General features: G+C 44.7%; 3 protein-coding genes across 3 annotated transcripts in view; 2 read left to right on the plus strand and 1 right to left on the minus strand.

Annotated features, from left to right (window-relative positions):
• Positions 1-2798: 2798 nt before the first annotated feature.
• Positions 2799-6365, plus strand: c18h22orf39 (chromosome 18 C22orf39 homolog). The gene is made up of 3 exons (XM_028824643.2): positions 2799-2914; positions 4190-4357; positions 6141-6365. Exons 1-3 carry the CDS (start codon positions 2804-2806, stop codon positions 6270-6272), a joined length of 411 nt encoding a protein of 136 aa, XP_028680476.2. The 5' UTR covers positions 2799-2803; the 3' UTR covers positions 6273-6365.
• Positions 6366-8685: 2320 nt separating this feature from the next.
• On the minus strand, positions 8686-12284 carry mrpl40 (mitochondrial ribosomal protein L40). Its single transcript, XM_028824642.2, has 4 exons — positions 12137-12284; positions 9656-9739; positions 9147-9305; positions 8686-9019 (listed from the first exon to the last, which is right to left on the minus strand). Exons 1-4 carry the CDS (start codon positions 12190-12192, stop codon positions 8701-8703), a joined length of 618 nt encoding a protein of 205 aa, XP_028680475.1. The 5' UTR covers positions 12193-12284; the 3' UTR covers positions 8686-8700.
• Positions 12285-15787: 3503 nt separating this feature from the next.
• Positions 15788-23704, plus strand: part of LOC114669276 (protein HIRA) — a 32021-nt gene continuing 24104 nt past the window's right edge. Inside the window, exons 1-4 of the mRNA XM_028825514.2 lie at positions 15788-16233; positions 19069-19131; positions 21079-21189; positions 22081-22171. Of these exons, the coding sequence (XP_028681347.1) occupies positions 16197-16233; positions 19069-19131; positions 21079-21189; positions 22081-22171 (302 nt within the window). The 5' untranslated portion in view covers positions 15788-16196. The remainder of the gene's footprint in view (positions 16234-19068; positions 19132-21078; positions 21190-22080; positions 22172-23704) is intronic.

Below are 23704 nucleotides of genomic sequence, written 5' to 3' on the forward strand. Positions count from 1 at the left end.
CAGGATGCATCAGAACTGTCCTGTGTAAGAGAAAAATAAGAACTTGGTGTTTTGTTTTTTTCCCCATTAATGATGTCCATTATTAATGGACAAAATATTCAACATATTTGCTAAATGTGTAGTAACAGAAGAATTGTCTTGGGATAGTGTGGCCAAGTGTGACAACTGAAAAAGGTGTTTGTTCTGTAGAATCATACAATGATGGTGTTCCAAAATATAGTTTTCATTCTGCTTTTAAGTTTTTTTTTAAGCAGCATAAATGGAAAGTGTTTGTTTGTGTACAGTATTTAAGTTGCAGAGCAACCTTATTCCCATCAAGTTAGCACTTGGCCTGTACAATATAAGAAAGTATCATGTTCTGCCCAATGTAAGCAACAAAGTTGCAGTTTACTTCATCCATTACAACAAAGGCTAATTGGAATTCATTCTGACACACTCCCTCTATTGTGTGAAATGCAGGTAAGAGATTTTGGAGTTGAGTGAGTGAGTATAAGCAAGCAAGTATGGCGGTGTCCTTCTGCTCAAAGCAACCAAGCACAGATGTTGATGTTAAATGAAGTTCTGCACAGAAAGTGCTTCAGAATACAGACCTAGTCGAGGCCCTCATATCGGAGGTCATAGTGCAAATCAACCTGAAGAACTAACAAGGTTAGATAAACTGAAACTAAAAATTGAACACAAATGCACTCTGTAAGTGGCCAGCGTTTACAACATGTCTCCTCCTACCTGTACAGGTTACTGCCATTAGTCTTCACTGTCTCCGTTGTAGAGAATATGGACTGCAATCCTGTCAAGAAAGACACATTTAGCAAGTACTGTACAGAGATGAACAGTAAAGGTATTCTCTTTTATCCAACTTGATAATACTGGAAGGTAGTATTATGGGTAATATTTTTACTGTTGTTTGTTTTTTGGTCTGCATGTGACTATCCCCAGTCAGTCCCCTAAAGCCAGCTGGCACTCCTGTGCCCATATTGGGCTGAGCAATTAAAGGAACCTGGAGCTACCATCGGCTCTTGGCCTTGGCTCTTTGAAAAACAACTAAGGCTGTTTGTTTTGTTTTGTTTGTATGTTTTTTATTTATATATAGATAGATAATGTAATGTAATTGGCTTGGCTCAGCTCCGTTCACATTTATTGTGCACAAAGGGTCATGTAACTCCTGCTGGCATGCTTGAGTGCCATGCTGCCACTCAGTGTCAATCTCTGTATTCTGTTTAAAATAACAGAATGTCATTGGCAAAAAGTATGGCCTTTTACAAACCCCCCAACTGCCAGTCCTACGGTTCCTGATTTTGGTTAGGTAAGTCCATATATAAAGTTGCTGTGAATACTGTTACAAGAAGTGTGTTTTTTCATGGACCTTGGAGCAGTTTGCACCATTTTTTTTTTTTTGTTATGAAAAGAGAACTATGGATGTAACAAGCCATGGGTGAAGAGCACAATGGTCCCAGGCGGTAATAGCAGAAAATGTGATGAGTCCCTGTGCCTTTTCTTAATCCTGACGTCTACCTGACATTGCACTATGGCTGTAGCTGTAAGGACTGATGCAATGTGGACCTTAACTGTAGATGAAACCCAGTTTAAGAGGGGGGAAAAAAATAAGATTTGGAGTAGGCATTTTGTACAAACCACTGTGTATGTGATTGAGCATTGAATATAAAAAATGATTGCAGTGTGCATGTGCCACTGGTGCAGGTTTTGAATTGCATATAATCGCAGTGGATTAATGACCGATGAATGCTCAAAGGGATTTCATAACCGAGGGATAGCTTGGTCACAAAACATGGCAAATGAAATGGAATTGGAGAGAAACGTGGAGCAAGACGTGCAGGTCAAGAGACAACTGTCACAACCTCAGCCGTGGTGCCACTGTAAGCAGACAAGTGAACAAGAGAAGCCTTACCTCAGGATACCATGGGTTGATGCTAACATGATTACTTCCAACATGCAAGGCACATTTGCTAGAACTGAAAGCTTTGCCACTTCAAAGTGAACATATTCAGTATATGGTCTGACAGTTGGTATCACATTTGGGCTGATGCCCTTTGCATCAAAAAACTCTAAAAGCTTCATTTTAGAACACAACTTTACATGGCTCATTAATATATGCCATGGGTGTAAACTGACTTGAAAAGTACCAACCTCCTCCCTTGTTAACAGAAAAATGTCGTGATGGGTGATTGGTAGCTTAAATAAAGCCGGCTGCAAAAATAAAGTTTATATTAATTGAAGTGATTTTTTTATTGTGAGATGCATTTGGCACTGTTTGTATTTTAATTATAAAACGGCTCTTTAAAAATATTTTCGTGTGGCTCACTCGTTCACTCGTAAAATGCCTATTGATGCCATATTCTTTTTAATATAAAAGTTATTGGGTATCAGTCGTGGCTAACATTGCAAGCCCGAACAGTGGTGTGACGTTGCGCCACTGCTCGTTCCTTTTCAGGGATGGCAACAACTTCACTTGATCTGAGACTAAAGACTAAGAAACGTTATTTCCACAGTGAGAAATGTCTCGTGTTGGTCAGTTCTGCCATAGGGGCATAGGCGTATGATGTATTATCTCATTACTAAGTTATATCATTTAAGTGAATTTTAAAATGTGGTTCAACATTAATACCTCTATATCCATTTGTTGGTAGAATCACATAATGCATTAGGCTTAGAGGCACTGTCACTCAGAACTACAACCTCAACCACACACACCTCCAAAGATCCTTTCCGGACCAGAGATTTTTCCAAAGCAATCATTGGTCTATATACCCGTCAATCAGTTACATTTATCTCTGTCTATTGGCTTATGCGTGAAGGTCGTCGGGGTGGAGTCTCAACACTATTGGTTTACGTCAGTAATCGGGCGGATCTGCACGCGAAGGTTCCCGGCATGGCTTTTCCGACGAGTGTGTGGCGGGTGAGTATTATCAGTGAACTTGGCGGACAGTCGAGTGGCGGTGAGCAGAAAGTAAAAGAATGGTCATTTTATAGATGTAGTCCATATGCTGGCGCCGACCGCTGGGCAACATTTCTGTGGCAATTTAAACGGCGCGTAATATGTGGGCAAAGTTCGTGCCTCTGAAAGCCAGAACTCTTCGTTTTCTGTTTGGTTTCTTTACAATTATTCGGGAGTAGAAGGACGCGAGGGGCTGCAGAAGGAGCCGTGCCGAATGTCTCAGATGATATGTTAATGAGACCTGGCATCTTTATAAGTAGCGTTTTCATCGTAATGTGAATGCTCCACACGTACCGACGTCAGCAGCATCGCGAACTACTCAAGCGGTGACCGGCGAGCCCGTGACCTTGTGCTCTGCAGCTCTAACGGTAAAACAACTAGGATAGTGAGCCTCGACAAGCACGCCAAACCAGGGTGACCCGAACACAGAAGCATCGACCTCAAGGTAAACCCAAAACTAGGGCGGCACGCCAGATCATCCCCAGGAATCTTGAAGCACACAGCCGCCTCCACACCCACCCCAGCTTAAAGAGCTTTAAATTAGCGTGCGAGGAGACAGCGGCGTGAACCTAGGCGCAGAACGGGGAAACACTGCCTGCGATGGTACATCCATGGAGTCCCGAGCCAGCCATGTCGTTAAAGGCATGAAATGTTAATTTCATCTTGAGAGTAGCCGTGGTCATGAGAAGGTACCCGTCCATTTACTAAACTGGTCATCCAGATCTGGATAGGTGAGGAGGCAGTAAGTACTTACTTATCCAAGCTGGCTACATGGCAGGAGCCATCCCTGAATGGGCTGCAGAACAGAAAAAACACGCAGTCACATTGGGCTCATCTTTAAAAATGGAGGAAGGAAACCTGCAGATTTGACACAGACAGTGCTAGCTTAGCGTCCGCAGGGAGCTGGTTAACAAATTCCCTGTTAATACATTGACGGTAGATGGAACACAAGCAATATGGCCCAGTGTTCTGCTTTTTAAGCACACAAAGTGTAATCTGCAAGTTAGATTTCTGTTAAAAGGCACGACTGAATGAAGCGTTTAGTTTGAAATGTGTTAAAATTGCAAAATCTGGTCTTTACTTGCAAGGTTTATCAAGTGGTGATGCACCAAGACCCCTGTTTGTATGGATTTCCTCAGTTTTGCCCCAGTAGCTCCTCTGTAAGTTGGGAGGTCTAAGCAGTGGCCATTTTGTGTTGCTTCTGCCCACACTGCTTGTTTCTTCTTCTTTTTCTAGCCTCCACGGGCCTGTGATGACTACTGGCGTGAGTACAAGCACTGCCAGAGCTTTCAGCATCTCTTTCACAGCTACTACACATTTGGATCGGCGCCGTCATGCCAGCAGTGGAAACTGGACTACTACAGCTGTCAGGAGTGGGAGAAACATCACAGTGCACAGGCCAAGGTGGGCACCAGCAAGATAGCACATCTGAAGAGAGCCTGCTAAATCATTTTTATACTGTATGTTCAATGCATTCATGATTGGGCTGACATGAAGAATATCGTAAAAAGCACCTCCTCATTCTTATTTTAAAATAGTCTTAAACAGGCCCATTTTATAATGTCTCGGACCTTGAGCTATTTAATCCAGAGCAGCTCCTGAGAGTCTTCCCCTCTTTAGTTCTCCATTGCCCTCCATATCACTCTTTTATACCAGCAGTGTACCTCTGTGCCCTCATTTGTTGATGCCCACCAATCGCATTCAGGTGCAGGAGATTGTGCTGTTTTAGTGGGTGGCACATTAGACTGTCTCTAGACCCTGTGCCAAATGAAGGCCCTAAGATACGGGGACACTTTCATTAAGTCATGAGTGGCCATTGTACTGTATAATGTCTCTTCACATCTTTACAAATCACGGTCTCATTTGTTCTAGATCTTTCTGCCATCCCTAATCTGCACGTTAAAGTTTTAATTCATGGTAACGGAGGGAGAGTTGCCCAGCCAAGTGCATTAATGTCATGTAGGTTTTGAGCTGTGGTCGTGTACTCAGGTGGTACTCTGTTTGGTTTATGGAGGGGTGGGCCAAGGGCCCCCATCTCTTATTGTATCTCAGCTTAGCCTCTCATTAGATTTCAAGACAGCAATAGGCTGGCTCCTTTTTGGATTGTTATTAATAATAAATATGTTATTTAACTTAATATAGCACTTGTCTATCCTGGTCAGTGATTTACACAGACAGTGGAGAGCCGTTTCAGCCACCGTCAATGTGCAGCATCCACCTGCCTGAAGCGAAGGTAGCCATTCTTGTGTCACTACGCTTACCACACATTAGCTATTAGGCGGTAAAGAGGTGGCATAGTTAGCCAGTAAGACACAGGGGATGAGTAGGGGCCACAATTACCAGGGCGTGGTGGGCGGTTCAGCCAGGACATCAGAAGACACCCGGTAGATGCCCAGAGATCTCTTATGACCACAGAGTGTCAGTTTTCAGGTCTCATTTGAAGGGCAGCACCAAGTCTTATAGCACAGTCTCCCCGTCACTGCTCTGGGACATTGGACTCCAGACACAGACCACCAAGTGAGTGCGCTCTTCTGGCCTCACCAACACCTCTTCCAGCAGCAGCAGTCCAAGCCTTTTCCTAGACGGTCCTCCCAACCAAGTACTTGTTGGGCTCAGATGTGCTTCGCCTCAGGTGGGCTACAAGTTCTGAAGTTCAGCTGATATGGTTGCTGGCTTGCTTTCATTTCTCCCGTCCTCTCCAATCCCCAAATCCCCTCATGTGATTGGCGCCCAATCAGTGTTGCTTAGTGAAAAACTGCATTCAAAAGAAGGGACTGGAGTGGTCAAAATACAGACCCATTGGGGTGGAGCACCTGGACGAGCCACAGTAAGTCAAGTCTCGCCTCGCTGACCCTAACCTGTTGTTGGTTTGCACTTCTGGCTGTTCCTGCTCACTCGTTCATCCTGGCTAAGGGTGAAGTCTGGTGCAGCTCACTTTACTTTACTAAGGCTGTGATGTCTGTGAGACCCCTAAAGTACATCAAGTACCCCAGCAGTAAATATCAGGGCCCTCCAAGCCTCTGTGTTTGTCAAAAGACATGTAGGGTCCTTCTTCACAAATTCTGCATATTAGCTAAAGCAGAAATGTCTTGTACAATGAATGTATCATCTAATGGCTGCTTTTATTCCATTTTAACGTGTTTGCTTCACAATCCTAATTTGCTTTTATTTTTTTTTACTATCGCAGGATGCTCTGCAGGCGAGTGAGCGAAAGCGGGTTGAGGAAAAGCAGCAGTACAAGCCAGTTTGGGAGCTGAGGAAGAAACCGCCACATGACTGGTATTTGCCATTACAGGAGGAAAGGGAAAATAAACGGTGAAGCAGAGCGAGCCAAGTCTGTAGGCCACACAGCTTTGTCACCGCACACACCACCAATATCCATATTTAATAAATGTGCCCAGTACTTTTCTTACATTATTGTTTGGACAGTTTACATTTGCAACTAGTAAGTTTAGCTATTCATTTCAAATCTGTCAAATCATCTTAATTATGTTGATAAATCTCCCTGGCATGGTGACACAGTGGTCAGTGCGGCCAGTGTCCTGACTTGGAGATCTGTGGTGCTGTCTTCTCTCCCAGTGCAACTGGGTTTGCCTCCTCAAAGACCTGCAGGTTAGGGAGAGTGATGCGTGTGTGTGTGTGTCTACGTGCGCACTGCCCACCTCAATCATCTATGACTTCATAGAGCTCCTCATTGCAGCCAAAGGCGGTTCCTTACCCGATTTGATTTACTTTACCAAGCTGTCTGACTAATTCTTCACTGGTCCCTGCCTTCCATGTGGTGCTGCTAGGATAACAACTGCCCACTGGGGTCCTGAATTTGACTAACTGGACAGAGAAAGGTATGTTAGTCATGAAATAACCGTTTGTGGCAGTGGAGTCATTCTGCAACAAAAGGAAGTCTTGTTAGGACTTTGTAGAATTATGATTCTTTATTAAGAACGTCTCCGGTCAGGGTGGGGTGCCGAAACCACTCAGGATCCTGGTTGGCAGCCCCCCAGGCAGACACGTGGTCCAGAGCCACCCTCCGGAAATGAACATTTATCTGCCATAGCCATGTGTTACATGAGCGTCCCCCTTGGCCTGGTCCAGCCACCCGGGTCCTCAACAATGACGATTCTTCGAGCCGGATCACGCTCTGGGAATCGCACCTCATGGCTGTAGTGCCGTAACTGACACTCCCTCACAATGCAGGTAATGTGCCTCTTTCAGGACTCCATGAGTAACCGCTCATTCAACACAAAGTCAAACCAACGGTACCCAAGGATTTTCCAAAGAGACACATAACCAAAGGAGTCCAGTCTTCATCTCAGGTCACTGGATAGCGTCCATGTCTTGCAACCATATAGCAAAACAGGAAGCACCAGGACTCTAGGTCATTAAATGCGGTGATAGAACGTGAACTTACCCAGATAACTTGCACAGATACAGTAGACAACAGCAGTCTACTTACTTAGCATGGGGTAAAAATTTCCACTCCAATATTACAATGGATTTGTGACCCACTTACGAAGCCCAAGTAAACCGTGATGTCTGTCTCACGTAACTCCTGAAACGGAATCCCATTAACTCTGAGCGAGATCATTTCATAGGAACTTCTAGTTTGTTAAAAATTAGTTTCTCTTTTCACCCAGAATTTCTTGGTAGATATCACCTATTAGAAAGTGTTGTAGAAAAGGAGCAGGTCATCAGGAGTTGTCGTTGGCTCTTTCCACTTGCGTGTCATTTTAGTGTACTGGTTTTGAGCTCCATTGCGCTGTAATTTTATTTCAGAAGTAATCATGCAGTGTTGAAACGCTCAAACAAGGTTTTGGGGCACTAGAGGAAATGATCAGATCACTGACAGGTCCGCCTGGCACATCCTCTAGGCAGTCTCCCTCTCTGGTGGAGACCTGCACTCATTGCCATGCACTTTTTTTACAGCTGGCACTGGCAGGTGGCATGGAGGTACGGATTGAACCAACGAGCTGGACTTTCCAGTCACTCAAGGCTACACTGGGTTTAATGTCCAGTACATTGGCCTAGTGGTTCATTATCACTGGTTCAGCTTTCATCATTTTAACTCTGTGACGCTCTGCCAGGTCACCAATTGCAGAAACACAAATGTGGGATTTGGAAGTTACTTTGGTTTAAATAACTAAGTGCATTTAAGCAGAATATGGTGGCCTGATAAACGCCGAGTCCAATAGTTCATTAGTATGAAAATCCATAAAACCTTTTCAAACTGTTACTGAAGGAGATATCGTATTTATACTTTACCCATAGTTTGTTTTTTAAAGACGTCAAAGCCATCTTGCACAAGCGGAGAGATGATCCAGCTTGTAGTGCAGACAGTGACGTGGCAGAGACGCCAGGTGAAGACCAAGAGACGTCCGGTGAGGATACTTATTTCTATGTCTCTTTTGCTGTTGTAGAAGGAAGACAGGAATTTGGAGGTAATGTTGCTCTCCTCACAAATTACGGTGCTCGACAGTTTTGGCCGTGCTTAGTATGTTATTTAACAAATGCAACTAAGAATTTTACTGTACTCTTCCCTCGTGATATTAATGATCCTTTAAACCTTACAGAAGGTTCATGCCTGACTAAACTCCTACGTTTGAGAAGATGCCCTCACCCTCGTTTCTTTCAGCCCCCGTTTCTAACTCTTTCACTGCACAGCCATTTATTCCGTTTACCCCATATAGCCGTCTTAGTTCAGTGTGGTCCCGCCAATTAATTTTCTAACAGACGGGTGACAGCATTGGTCTTTATTTGTTCACCTGTGTGTACACTTTAGTGATGTCATTGTATTTGCCCTCCGGGGCCTGGTATCCAACTTTCGGTGGGGTGTAACAGGGGCCTTCACTTTCAAAAGGAAACAGTTTTTGGTCTCTTTTCACAGCTGCTTGATAAAGCTCCTCAGACTCCAGGCGCAGCTCTTCGAGGGCCACTCTCTGAGCTTCCAGCGCTGAGCTGATGGCCTCCATCTCTGCCTTGTGAAGGCCCAGCTTATACCTCGACCACTCCTTCATGAGGAGAGCTCGGCGCTCGCTTTCCGCTTCTGACACCTCTGGGAGAATTCGGACCCTGAGGGTGACAAGAACGAGCATAGTCAATACAACAGCCCAGCGTCACCCTTATGACATTTGAACTCTCTCACAGTTTCATCCCACATTGAACTCTTTTAAACAGAGGCTCAGATTGTTGAGTGTACCTTGTGTCATCCAAGTATTTAATAGGAACTACAAAATCTTCAATGGGTACAAATTCAGGGGGAACTCTTTCCAGCTTCTTAATTTTCTTCCTCATCCGGTCTTTGACCATCTGGTCTCTCTTAGGATCAACTTTCTTCTTTTTCTTTTTGGGTTCAGACCTTTAAACCATAAGATGAAACGTAACCAATTCTTTCTGACATTTAGTGATAAACAACAGTAACAAAGTGAGCTCATCCATTTTGATCACACGTCCATTAAGCTGTTATCAGTCCCCCTCGTCCACTTCAGGGCCTGCTGGCAGGTACAAGGCAGTAGGAAACCGTGAACCAGGGTACCAGTCCACTGCAGGGCACACTCTGGCACATACCCACATTCAGGCCCGTTTATAGTCACTGATAAACCTAACACAGACATTCTTAGAAAAAAACAAAACACTCACTCCGAGGTGGGCAAACTCCACAGAGCAAGTGCCCTGCCATCAGGAAAGAAATACAAAACTGAGCTTTACCTCATGGGGAGAGACAGCCGCAGTGCCAAGACAGAGGTTTGCCAATGAGCCTGGCAGGCCTGTATGCTTGGTCCAGGGACAGAACTAGGGCAGAAGAAGACAAAACAGAGTAATATGGCAGCAAAATACTCTTCTGTTCAAAGAAGGCAAATATAAAATATGTGGATAAGCCCAAGTGTGTCTCGCGGGTGTGCGACTGGACTGTGCGCTTCACTGCTGAGGCCACTGTGCATGTACGGAGTTCATCAGCAACAAGTTTGTCCCAAGACCTCACCATCTGCACTGCACACAACCGCAGTTCTGTGTGTGCATAAAAGTACTGATAAGTACCGATTGTTGTTAAATTGTGTCAGTGGATGTGACATTGGGACAACTAAGCCATTCCTTATACCCCCCCAGTTTAAAGTCTGGACCCTGTTTTTGATCAAAACTGATACTTTTTGTATTAAGATACCATTAACGTGATTTAAAGAATACAGCCAAGGTATTACTGTGTGTAAATGGCTATCACTGCTTTTTAATTGACTTCTCATACGACTGCAGAGCCCCACTTTCAGCAGCCATTACTTCAGGCTCCTAATGGTAAACTCCCTTAGCGGTTCCTTTATTTGCCAGGTTTACATGCCATCTAGCTATCTAAGAAACCTTTGTAATTATATTAGCCCCACTGAAACTGCGTTGCAAGGTGCTGGCATTCTGGTTTCAAAAATGGCCAAAATGAATCGGCTTCCTCAAGAAACATGTCGGCCTTCTTTTTGGTTTTTGGCAGAATGAAGGTTATTTCATGCAACAAGCTGCCCAGAAACTGAAGATTTCATACAAAGGCGTCTACTATTGTCTGTCTTGAGAGGAGAATCTTTACTGAATCAAACCGGGACAGACAAAGAAGGGGAAGGCTGAGATGCACAACTACGTAAGAGGAGAAGGACATCAGAGTGTGTGGTGTGAGCAACAAACAAAACGCCTTACAAGTCCTCGCTTTGCTTCTTCCTTAAGAGTCCACACCTTATGCCAGTGCCGTCTTTGACAGTTTTCTGCTCTACTTTGGCCACTTTTGGACCCAGAACTGAACTTTAGCAATGCCAGTACTGTGCAACACAAGTGAGCAGAATAACAGGTTTCACTGGAGCCAATACAACTACAAAGGTCTTCCTCAACAACCAGTTCGTAAAAGATGAGCTATGGGGGGGAGCTCACTATTAGCACACTGAAGGAATGGCTGCTGAAAAGTGGGCTTTGCAGTCATATGTGATAATAAATAAAACCTCAGTCATTTCAAGCAGTAATTGCCATTAGTAATGTCTTGCCTATATTTATATATCAGTCTAATGGTATCTTGATAAAAAAAGGTATACATTTCTATCAGAAACAAGAACATTTCTGAGTTTGTCCAGACTTTTGACTGGCTATGTGTTATTTAATTGTACTTTCTATACTACGTAATGATAGTTTTGATTTTATCATGTACAGTTATGATGCAGTTAGTCCCACTTCTGAACAGTACCTGACATGGTGTCAATCTTACACTTTCACCAGTGTCGCTGTTCATTTTGTCCTTTCACCCAGCTTCCTTCTCCAGTTCTGGTGGGGACTCTGCGGACTCCAAATTGGCCTGCTATGAAGAGGAGCAAGTGAGCGTGCCCAGTATGGTCTGCTGCCCTCACCCAATAAACATGGGCATATCAGTTTTAAATGTATAGTTCTTTTATGAATTAAACCTTGTCTAAAGTGAGTTGAACTCCAAGTAGTCAGCATAGACCTCAGCAGGAATGTTTTAAGAGCACCATCTGTTGCATATGTCTCTTCTAGATGCCATTTGTACGGAATTCATAAAAGCAGTGTTTGTGATGCGCCATCTGTTGGAATGACAAAGACATTAGCAACGGATGGACACTCAGACGCTCCTCCTTTTATTAAGGTGGATGCCCAATAACTTAGGAATTTTAACACTAAATTGTGGCGCATCTGGCCTTTCCTTTGATTACTGAAGAAGTAACTTTTACATTTTTCTTTTAGTTTCATTTACATAGTGTAATGTTTAAGGCGAGTCTTTTTTCAGGTGGTTTAAAATTTCAAAACATCTTGGGTTGGCAGCAATAAAGCCACTGTCTGAAACGGAGCATGGGGTCGAAGGGGAGGAATCGGCTCGGCTCCAGCCTTCATTTAGCGAGGTTTTGATTTCGGTGTACCATCGCTTATCACGCGTGTACTTTTGGGGAATCACGACCTGCAATGCTACACGCACAAAACAAGCTTCTATTGCTGCGATTACTGAACTGGCCCATTATTAACTATAGATAACAGTTAATGACAGGGATGAACAGCATTTTGTCCCAATCCATTGAAGCAGAAAGTTTCCGATGATCGCTAAGGGGCACATGAGTCTAAGATTGATTCAACGGACGCCTGCACAGCACGCATTACGATAACGAATGACTTAAAAGCAAGCACGTATCCGCGTGTTCGAGACGCTGCGTGTACCTCAACCTCCTGAGCAGCAACGTGCCCAGTGCACTGCTCGCCGACACGACCGCCATCCCCGAGTATCCGAAGCAACCCGACCGACCGCCCTTCAGTCTGCCGCTGCGCTGCTCGCTGGCTTCCGTCCGGAAACAGAGACGCAGCGGAAACAGTCCCTCGTGAAAGGAGTTCCGCTCTCTTACCCGGGCTGCTCTTTAAACAAGAATCGAGTAATCCGCTCGAAGCAGCTCTGCAGACATGGAGAAGCAGGACCGTCTTCAGTAGACGAGACCTGGATGAGCTGCTTAAATGTCAACTTGGCGCAAACACTTCTCTCCATTGCCTCGTAGAAATGCTGATTTGCTTTTTAAAGATGACCTCTCTCTGGTTACGAGTTAACCTTTTGTTTTGTTAAGCGGGGAGGATGGGGTGGGGGAGTAAGGAGAGGATCATATTGTTAGCCTTCTTTTTAAAGGTGAAATGCTAGAGACATGCGTACATTTTTCAATGCATACCCTTCCTTTTATCTGCATTGATATACTCTGTAAAACTACTGTGAAGGCTGCACTTTATCTCTGGTTTCTCATAATTTTAACTGACTTGATCTCAAATCGCTCATTCATTTTAAAAATGTTGTATAGTAGACTAAGAAAAAATGTAGCAAAACGATATGATGCTGGTACAAAGGATGAGCCCGGGGCTCTTGATCTGTTTTCCTGATTGGATTTCCTTAGTGAGTGGCTGGCGTGAGGTCTTTGAGATCCTTTGAGAAAATGGAGTGAATTAATTACACACTCCAGGACGCCAGTGGAGACTAAAGAGAAGTGAAGCAGCTCTGTGCTCGAAGAGTTGTGGGAATCGGAGCACACCGTGGAGTTGGAGCAGCAAGAAGGAGCAGGGTGACGCTTAGCCAGACAAAGCAGGCTGCTGGGCTCGACGGTCTCCTCTCGTTTGTTACAGTTCTTAGGTGATTATGTTCTTACCAAACGACAACAATATCACTATGTGATTGGGAGATCAATCTGGACTTTATGTACTAAGATCCATTAGAAAACATTTAAACTTCAACTTGTGCGTTGCCAGACAGCAAGAGGAGTTTGGAAAGGCCGGTGTGGCTGGTAGGAAGGCCATTTGGTTCATCCCTCCACTTTCTCAGGTGACATTTAGTTGTATTGGGTTGTGAGGAGTCACGGGAGCACAAGGCGTGGTGGACTTGAGGCCACGTCCATCACAGAGTACACCGAACAGAAACACCAGCGTGAGAGCCTTAGGTGGACATGCAAACTCTACAAAGAGGATCAAACGGCAGGCTCAAGTTAACCGCTCCATAGTCTCCTCTGCTCAACCGACCATTTTGTAGTGCCCTTCTAATTACATGACGTAGAGTTTAATAAATTATTACTAAGAAAATATCCAATATTAGAAATGACAACATTTACAATTTTCATCCTTAGTAAAACACGTTATAATGTATACATTTAATATTTGTGGCATAATGGGAAATCAGGAGCTAGAGCAGAAGTCAATCCTGGACAGAACATGAATCTGCTAAACACAAACGCGCCATGGCTGAATCCAGCAGTGCCACTCTGGGGTTGTCTTATCAATATATGCTTGGGATGTGGAGGAAAACCCACTGAGACACAGAGAAATGCGACAGGAGAGCTAACCGCTGCACCACTGGGCACCCCAATCCTGTACACATGTAAGGCATTTGCCAGACAAGAGCAGCCATGAAGTCAGTCAAGCTCATTAGCTTAGAACAGAAGAAATGACAAATAAGAAGAGACAGTTTGGTCCATCCGGCTGGCCGTCTTTCTCAGCTAATAGCCAAGCTGTCCCACAATCTGACCCAGAGCCCCCATAAAGGTCGTGAAGGTTTCTGCTTCAACTCCGTGCCTCGGTGGTTTGTTCAGAGTCCCACAACTCCTCGAGTACTGAAGTGCTTCCTGACTGCGTTTCTCCTTAAGTCTCCACTGGTGCGCTCGGACATGCGATTCACCGTTAAGATGAAACCCGTCTAGCGTATCAATCGGTGCCTTTGGGGATGTGGAAGCCGTGGATTAGGCCCCCTCCGTGTCTCCTCTGCTCACACTAAACAGGTCACAGTACGACGTGTCCTTAACTTTGGAGATGTGCCCGCTTGCTTTGTGTTTATTATACTCCAGATGTCGTCTCACAAGTGCATTATATAAAATCTAAGCATAATGTCCCTTCTTTTATATTCAACAGTTTTTACAATACAACCCAATCTTTTATTTGCTGTTTTAATTGTTTTGAACATTACTCAGAGGCCGAGCCTTTCTACAGTGTCTTGTTCTTCATTTGAAGCAGCAAATAGAAGCAAAAAGGAATAAAGACCTCTGGTGTAGTGGATGAATTCTGGGAAAGGCCCCGGTTAGTGATGGCAGGCAGTAGTTACACCCGATGCAGTTCTCTGTGGTGTTTCATTCAAAGGGACAAAAACGCACAAGTATAAGCTGTGCATCAACGTGATGCTCTACCCGACTCAAGCTTAGCAGCCCCAAAACTTGGAAACGCTCTTAACAGATTCAGCTCAACAACACGACCATGGAGTTTGTTTCAGGTTTCTTGTGTGAAAACACTTTGGGTCTTGAAAAGCTTGCAAGACTCAGTAGGCGAGTTGATCAGAAAGAAGTGCTGGGAATCGGCGTCACAAAGCACCTTTTGGATTATTACACGGGGGCAGCAGAACACAAGCTCTGTCCAGTCAGGATTTTTCTTTGAACCCATTTCTTCATTTGAAACTGTTGAAAGGATGCTTTGAATTAAATGGCTGGGCCTCAGTTTCCTGACAGTGCAGGCTTTACGTCTTGAATACTTCCCAAGGACGGCGGTAATGCACATTCATTTTGTCTTATTTGGGGACCCAATTTCAATTCGATGCATTTATACAGCACATCTCAAAACTACTGCTGTTGACCCAAAGGGCTAACAATAAAACGCATAAACAATAAAACAGACATAAAAACACTCAATAGAAGAAACCAGAGAATGCCATGGAATAAAAAGGAGTTTTTAGTCACCCTTAATCAGGTGACATCAGTCTTGGGGACAAGTGTGACAGGACAAGGGCACAACATTGGCCATCACAAGTACAGAGCTCAGGACGAAATGCATACTGGATTACAAAACCCACCTTAGACGGAAAGTCGCCAAACAAGGGGGTCAGAATCCCGAATGCAGGTTGGCAGCTAGGAGCTGCACATGAAGAGAACCTGGGCTGGGATTTGCTGCCAAGCAGAGGTGGCACCACCAGAGCTGGGCTGCCAAGATGGAGCAATTCAAGGCTGCTGAACCCATCCTGCCAGCTTGGTGCACACGGCAGCACCGACCCCAAGGAGTTAAAGCTGGACACACAGAGACGGGGAGACCACCAGCCGCGCATGCAATGTGAACCCTGGCTCTGCCAACCACTGCACCACCCTGCGCCTTCTTCTGCTGAATGTTTCCCCGATGTCTCTGCCATATCACATTGAAAGGAGGCGAGGGCTTCAAAAACACCATTTGTGTTCCAATAACTGCAGCAAGTGCCGACCACAGTTAAGAAACTGGTTAGCACGATGAGCTGCGGCCCCTCCCATTGGGCCCCCCGCCCCCGACTGCTTTCGGCCAGTTCAGTTCCCCACCACTAGACCCCCCATTTCTTTTGACTTTTGTTTCCGTTTTAAAGCCCCCGCAGACGGCGCTCGGGATCCTCACTTGAAGCCCACGTCGTTGTTTTTTTTTTTTTTTTTTTGTTAAGTGAGAAATGAGCCCGGCCACGTAGATCGAGCGGCCCGGGCCTAGGCGCCGGCGGACCTGACCTTTCCGGGGCCCGTGTTTCCAGGGGGAGCGCTGGGAAAGGTCGGCCACTTCCTGTGTTGCCGCCGCTGCAGGGAAGCCGGAGGGATGAGAGGAATTGGCGGGGCGACGATGGCGCTGCTCTGAGTGGCGGACGCGGCACGGACTTGGGGGGCGAGCAGCACGGCGAAGCGGTGCCACGCAGTGAGTGCAGGCGGGTGGAGGGCCGCAGAGACTAGGGGAGCGGAGCGGAGCGGCGGCACAGGAGGAGGAGGAGATGAAGCTCTTGAAGCCGACTTGGGTCAGTCACAATGGTGAGTGCGGAGCGGACACCTGTGCCGTGCATTCGCCATGGGGGGAGGACCGGCCGCCGGACCACAAGTTTGGGACCGACCTGCTGGGCAGGGTACGAGCTCCGGAACGAAAGTTTTGCGCGGCGCCCAGGAGGGCTGCGGTCGGGGCAGTGAGCCCCCACTGAAGCCCACCCCCTGCTCGGCACGCGAAGACCTCCAAAAACTTTGTCCGGGCCGCACCGATGTCGCTCGGAGGAGGAGATCCACAGGTGACCGCTCTGACATGAGGACGAGCCCCCAATACCCTGCCGGTCTGACCGGGGGGCTCCGCTTTGACCGCCTTTGGCTGATTCTTTCGTCTGAAATAAGTGAAGCCCCCTCGTCGGTGGCGTTTCCCTTTCTGACCCCACTTTTCTTGTTCCATCTCACCGTGCGTGTCCTTCGGGTGATGGCAGTGAGGGGCGCTATAAAGGAAGGAGGATGGTCGGTGCGATTTAATTACCAACTTCGAAGAAGGCGCTACATACGTGAAAGTGTATTCCTTTACGTTTTCTCGCCTGTCCTTTTTGTTCAATTGGTGGTGTTACACATGCAGACATTTTTGAACCCGTCTATCCGATGGCACGGCGGCGCAGGGGTTAGTGCTGCGTTGATTTAAATCCTGGCCTGCGTGCTGCCGTGTGACCGAGGTGGCCGAGTGTGCAGCCTTACGGTCAGGTGGACACTTCAGTTTAATGAAGGTTTCTTTGTGTTTTTGTTATCTTTCTTATATAATTTGTGCTTTGGTTTGTTTTTTTGTAACATATTGTGATCTGTGTCTGTTGTGAATGGTGGGTTACGAAAAACCTAACAAATGACGGTAAATGTTACAGAGTGAAACCTTTGATATCTTTATTCTTAACTCGTTTAATCCTTTTCAGGTGCTTTGAGACCTGCTGGTCATACCAGAAGGACGCGTCTTGAGTGACATTTCATCCCACTGTTTCTGGTTTTATTCATTCTCACCTTCTATCCCTCTTTTCTTCTTTGTGTCCTCCCCAACCTAACCTTTCGTCAGTGGCAGAGGAGGAAAAGCTTTAGATTTGTCAAAAATTTCAATCTCAAGTTTTGAACGGATCTCGAGGTTTTAGTGTCCCCTGATACCAAAAACATCGACATCTCAATGATGGGTTTGTGTCTGTGTGTCAGTTTCTTGAGGACGGTCTCAAGCTAAATCGGCTGGACAGAAAAATCCCAAACTTGAAACTTAAGCCTGTTATGAGATGACGATGTGCTGATTAATTTTTGAGCCAAATCGTGCAAGAGAAAGAGGCACTGTAGAGGAACCGTCAAATACTGTAATTCTGCAATTAATTATGAATTCTTCTTGTCAATTGCTATTGTAATGATGTATTTTATGTTCAGAAAGATCAGCATCAGAGTGGTAATAATTACTGAAATGTTATACGAGGTGAGACACAAAAATAACCGGATTGGTAAAAAAATGTTTATTAATGAATAATGGAGCATTCTAATCATTGTCCCCTTCTCTATACTCTGCACCGCTCCATGTGTATCCTCCATTGATTGAAACAGTGCTGGAAGGCTTCTTGCTTGACGCTCTTCAACAGGCTTAACATTTCTGTCTTCACTTCATCCATTGAAGGAAAAATGTGTTCTCTTCACGTCACCTTTGATTTTTGGGAACAAGTAAAAATGACAGGGAGCTAAATCAGCTGAATAGGGAGGATGATCGAGGACAGGAATGTCTGCCAGACAGAAACTGCTTTACACAAAAAGAGAAAATTTGAGAGAAATTTGATGTTAATTCGCTGTTTGATTTTTTATTTTTTTCACCCGCCATTATAGCGGCTACGCGTGTAGCGATTGTTGTGCAAACACCGAGTGGACTCTTCACAGGACACACCTAGCCGGTCCGTGTAGGAGGGTGTGATGTACTGCTGGGATTCGCGTCCAGCCGACCTCCAGACGGTTTTCCAGGGAACTCCCAAGTCCAGTCCGGTCATTTTAGTGTCTCAGCCTCCTAGAACAGTTTGGCTAACTTGTTTTCTGGGGCGCAAAGCCTTCTGATGCTCTCATCCACATTTTATTGTATTGTGATATTCACCTTTTTATATTAATCGTGGCTCTCCTTCCCTCGGTGCTGGACTAGCTGTTTCTGAAGGTGGTGGACATTGTTTTTATTTTACTCTTCCTCACAGAAGACTGCTTTCTCGTAACAAGTGACAAACAGCCATCCAAGTCGTAAACAGCTGCGTCCTGAGCCGTGCTGCGGGGATGGTGGAGCCTTTTCCCAGCAAGCACTGGACACAAGGCAGGAAATGGGCAGGTCGCCAGTCCGTCGTAGGGTAAAGACGCTCGCACGATCAACTGAAGAAGTGCCGTGTGCCAGTTGGCACAGCTCTGTCCAATGCACCTCAGCTTGGAGTCAAACAAGGAGACCCAGCACTCTGCTCCACTGTGCCACCCAGCTGCCAACTGGAAGCCTTGACTGTAGTTGTGCATTGATTACATCTGTTGGTAAATTGACATGAAATGTTTTTAGGGTTTGAAGTAGGAGGGCAGTTGGCATCTTCTGTGAAAACCTGACTCTGTATGTGTAAAAACGCTGACATTTGGATCATTGCCTTCATTTTGAACATCACGCCGGGGTATTTGAAGAGTTCAGAAGTGTATTTATTTTATGAGTTTATTTATAGGCATTCTCTGAGTTGAGTTTAATTTGTCGCAGTTTGTTTCATGTGCACTGACCTCTAGCTGGATTTACACACTGAGCGTCTCTTAATATGCCAGCCATATGGATGGTAGTTGAAGAGTAATTTGTGTAAAACGTTTGTATCATTTGGTATTTTTCAGGGAAGCCAATTTTTTCCGTTGACATCCATCCAGAGGGAACAAAATTTGCAACTGGTGGACAAGGTAAGAATTTGCTTAAAAGTGTTTTTTTATTGTTGCGTTCACAATATTCTCAAGCTCATGTATTCAAATTGAGGGTCACCGTGAGGCTGAGGCCTATCCTGGCAGAGTGGAGTGCATGGCAGGAGAAGCTCTGGAGGGATGCCAGCCCGTTACCCCTACTGGGCTAGTTTGGAGTTACCAGTTAGCTGAACCCGCCTGCCTTTCTTTGGCTTGTGGGAGGAAGACCTGCAGGCCCCTTATGGACACTGAAGCGGGAGTGGAGAATGTCGTGAGTGTGAAGAGAGGCACTCGCGGCCTGACCTGTCGAGCGACTGGATTGCCGTTTGTTTGCGCTCCGTTTCCTCGTTGTGTGACTCCTGTATTTGTTTTTGGTCCTGTAGTAGTAGTGCATTAGACCGACGTGTAGGCTTTGAGGCGACGTTGTGTTAAGAGGCCGAGTGCTGAATACGAGGCCCTTGGTGTGTTACGTTGAGGGGAATGGCCAGTGGGAGGTTTTTAAATGGCTCATTAGAGTTCCGAGTTTGCTCTTCTGAGGCACCTTCACTGTGCTCACGATTAGAGGGTTCAAAACTAGCAGGTAACCCCTTTTAACCTTGATGTCCTTAAATGTGAATCCACGCTGTGGTTGTGGGGAGCCGGCGCCTGTCCGGGCAGCGTTGTGTGCACGTCAGGGAGCCGCCCTGGACAGGATGACCGTGTATTGCAGGGCCCATCACAGTACACTCTCCGTGCAGACAGCCCACCCGCAGCGCCACTACCCATCATCCCACTCCTTGCTTTCTTTTCTTTATTCAGTTCTGTGTGACGTATTAGAGAGTAAAACCAAACTGGTTTGATTGTGGAGTTCATGGCAGATGCATGAGAAAACATTTAAAGGACAAGTTTGCTCTTTCTCAAACCAAAAGTTATTTCTTCACAGTTATGTTACTTTACTCTATGAAACTGCATTCTAATGGCAAGTATTTTTATTAAATACATTTTAAGAAATAACTAGCCCCATTGTTTAATGGACCACATGCGTTCTGGAAACTCAAGCCTTAAAACTTACTGTGAAGCGCAGAACCAGCTTGTCCTTTAATTATACGCGCTCATGTGTTCATATCTGTAGACCACAAAAAGTTGATGATAATGTTTAAAGAAAAGTCATTCATTTGTGATTTGGCTCATTTCATTGTGGAACGTCTGTGACCGACATATCAGCTACGCAGACTGAGGAAAAATAAAAATGGATATGAAAAGATGAAGAAATCAACGTGGCTTCGTTTTCTCCTTCTCCGTTTTTTCCCCTTTGAAATGCTTTGTTCAATTTAAAGAATCCTTTGTCTTTATTAGTGCCATGTTACCACCAGCCTCTTCAGCAATGAAAGTCCGATTCTCTGCACACCTGGTGAGACTCTCACCTGAGAAGACGGGGGCTCTGTAGAATTCTGTGGGCAACGCTTGTTTTGGCCGTGTAGATGGTAGAAATGGATACTTGTACAGCGTTATTTTTTATTTTTATTTTAAAATTTCAGCCTTTGACAGTGAAGTGTTTTTAGAATTCTGCTTAAATTTTATTTCAGTATTTACTGCATTTACACTAGAAGGGGTTAGTGGTAAGATTGGCACTCCAGCCACCATAACAAAGCCCTCACCCTCCTCCTCCTCCAGTGTGGTGCTGAGGTGTCACCCGCTGCACCCGTTGGGCTCCCACCCAACAATCCTCACGAGTTGCAGTGTTCTAAGTCTTTGCATTTCATTTTTGCGAGGCACAGTTGTTGTTGATGCTGAGGCAGCCACTCGTTCTGCATTGGTTCAGGCTTACAGTTGGCCTGGGCTTAGAGCCGTGATGCCTTCTCCTAAAGGGAACGTCAAGTTCATCGTGCCTAGCAGAGACCATGTACGTTGCATGTGCAGTTTTGAGTCTATAGATTTGGGAGACGTCTCTTTTTGCTGCTTATTTTCCAGGGGAAGATTCTGGGAAGGTTGTCATCTGGAATATGGCACCCGTCCTCCGGGAAGAGGATGAGAAAAATGAGAACATTCCCAGAATGCTGTGTCAGATGGATAACCACTTAGGTATGCCTCTCTCTCTTGTTAAGTTTATTATGGTTAAGTTGCAGAATCGCAGGCTCTTGAAAGAATGATTTTATACGTCACTTACCCCATGTAGTTTGTAGTAACAACTGAGAACAATTTTTTCATCTTGTTTTCATTCAGAACAAAGAGGAAAAATGTTTGATATACTAGCACCCAATGGTGACCAGTGCTGTATTATGTCAAATGGTGGGAAAAATGTCCATAAGAAAAAGAAAAACGGCTCCTCATGCTACTCGTACAATCCACATGTTCACTATCCAGTCGTAAGCTCAAAGTAAATTGATATCTGAGAAGGAAATGTACATAACTTCCTGAATTATCACATATTAGCACATCATAAATGGGAAAACACATTTTGAACTGAAGACAGGACTCTTGACCAATGAGAGAGGAAGAGGCAGGTCTTCAGTTCAAAATCAGACGTTTTTCTCTTCATTCTGCATAAAATTATGTGTTTAAAAATTTTTCTCCATCATCACTACAAATTACATGGGGTTAGCAACTTGAAAAATATGTACCATTGCTTTAACTTCATATTCATGATTTTATGCCACCATGAGCAAACTGTTTTTTTATTAACTTAGAGATGTCCTTTAATGTCATTTCTATGTTGACATTTTCCCAGCAATAGCGGTTTTCTTGGGGGTGGAATTTTTTTTTTTCACTATGTAATGTTGTAATTTCCACTTTCCTTCTAATTGTGATTACTTTTTGATGGGCTTTCCTTTTAGTTATGATATTACTGCATAATGAAATAAATTATATTTTAGATCTTAAAGATCCCTGACAAATGAAAGCCACAGATGCTAAGGCTGACATTTCTTTTTGCAGCTGTTGCCCTTAACCAGTCCTCCTTTGCTTATCTCTTAGCTTGTGTAAACTGCGTCCGCTGGTCAAATAATGGATTGTACTTGGCATCAGGCGGCGACGACAAGCTGATCATGGTGTGGAGGCGAGCTGCGTGAGTATTGAGAGGGTGTGCTCACATGGCCTGGGAACCTTGACGTATCCTTGTAAATACAGGCATCTCAACTTAAGCTACTCCAAAACAAAATTGCATCCATTTTTTAGTATAAGCCAAGTAGTCCACTTTCACTGTCGACGTTGATCAGTATGAAGAGGACTGTACGGTAAGGTCTAAGCATGTTCTTGTTGCCTGTATTGCTCTAATGCACCTTAATCTGTTGTTAACAGCGTACTAAAATCTTAAGATGGAAACTGTCTTGAGGAGCTGCCGTCTGTCCCCGAGTTTGAGTTTAATACCAAACCAGCTGACATGCCGTTGCTACCTTCAAAACACAAGCAGTTGCACTGACTCTGTAGCTCCACTTTGTATGTTTCATTTGTACTGCGCTATTATTCAGTCATCTTATTTTTGAGGAAGGTCATTACAGCCTCGTATTTATTATTTAGGCTCACTGAGCGCAGCTAGTCGTTTTTTTTTCAGGCTGTGACTTCCAGTTGAGCTCCACCTCAGATTTCTACATTTATTTTTACCAAAGCACAAGACTACATAACAAATATAAATACACATGGTGTACAAGCATATTTTTAGCTTCTTAAAATTAATTCTTAAGTAATGTAAGTAAATAGTTATTTTCAGGGGTGTGCAAAAGTATTCCATTCCCTTGGAAGGCATCCTAATTTTCTGCATGACAAAAGATTTGTCCACATATTTATCCATTCGGTATTTATAATGTGAACTCTTACGCTGTAACAATGCATTTCCAAAGTCAAAATAAACCATTCTCTGTAGATATTTAACTGAAGAAGAATAACTCCAAAGTGAGTGTTCACGCCTACAGATTCATCCTTTGTTGAGAACCCTTTCCTTTGGGCTGAGTAGGTCCCAGTTCTGCACGTTGTTCATGAGTGATTCTTGGCCATTCTTCTTGGTGTAATTGATCGAGATCCTCCTGGTTGGTGGGATGCGCCTCTGGACAGCAGTTTTCCAGTCGTGCCACAGATTCTCAACAGGGTTAAGAGCACGGCTTTGGCTTGGCCATTCCACAACATTCACCTTTCTGTTTCAGTGTCACTTTGGCCTTATGCTTAGGGTCACTATCATGTTGAACGATGAATCTTCTCCTGAGCTGTAGGTTCATAGCACTCTGGAACAAGTTCTATTGCACTGTTGTGTGGGATTTGCATCTATCCATTGCCCCTTCATTTCTGACAAGATTCCCAGTCCCAGTACATGAAAACATCTCCATAGCCTGATGCTGTCACCACCGTATTTCACTGTAGGTTTGGTGTTTCTTGAGGCCTAGGCAGTGTTAGTTTTATGCCATGCATATCTCTTTTAAGCCTGGCCAAAAAGTTCTTCTTTGGTCCCATCTGACCATATAACCTTCTCCCACATTGTAACTGGGCCTTTCTCAGCTTTGCAGCAAATGCCACATGTGCTTTTATGTGGACCTTCTTAAGGAATGGCTTCTTACTTGCTACCTTCACATAGAGGCCTGTTTTAGGGAGAGCTTTTGAAATTCACTCC

This window comes from Erpetoichthys calabaricus, chromosome 18 (assembly GCF_900747795.2).
Source record: "Erpetoichthys calabaricus chromosome 18, fErpCal1.3, whole genome shotgun sequence".
In the NCBI taxonomy this organism is placed as follows: Eukaryota; Metazoa; Chordata; class Cladistia; order Polypteriformes; family Polypteridae; genus Erpetoichthys; species Erpetoichthys calabaricus.

Coding starts and splice junctions, on each gene's coding strand:
- mrpl40 (XM_028824642.2), bottom strand. CDS start 12,192: ATGGCGGTCGTGTCGGCGAGCAGTGCACTGGGCACGTTGCTGCTCAGG. Junction 9,740..12,136: donor TTGCTGCTCAGGAGGTTGAG/GTACACGCAGCG, acceptor CTTCTGCCCTAG/TTCTGTCCCTGGACCAAGCA. Junction 9,020..9,146: donor AAATACTTGGATGACACAAG/GTACACTCAACA, acceptor TGTCACCCTCAG/GGTCCGAATTCTCCCAGAGG.
- c18h22orf39 (XM_028824643.2), top strand. CDS start 2,804: ATGCGTGAAGGTCGTCGGGGTGGAGTCTCAACACTATTGGTTTACGTC. Junction 2,915..4,189: donor TTCCGACGAGTGTGTGGCGG/GTGAGTATTATC, acceptor TTCTTTTTCTAG/CCTCCACGGGCCTGTGATGA. Junction 4,358..6,140: donor ATCACAGTGCACAGGCCAAG/GTGGGCACCAGC, acceptor TTACTATCGCAG/GATGCTCTGCAGGCGAGTGA.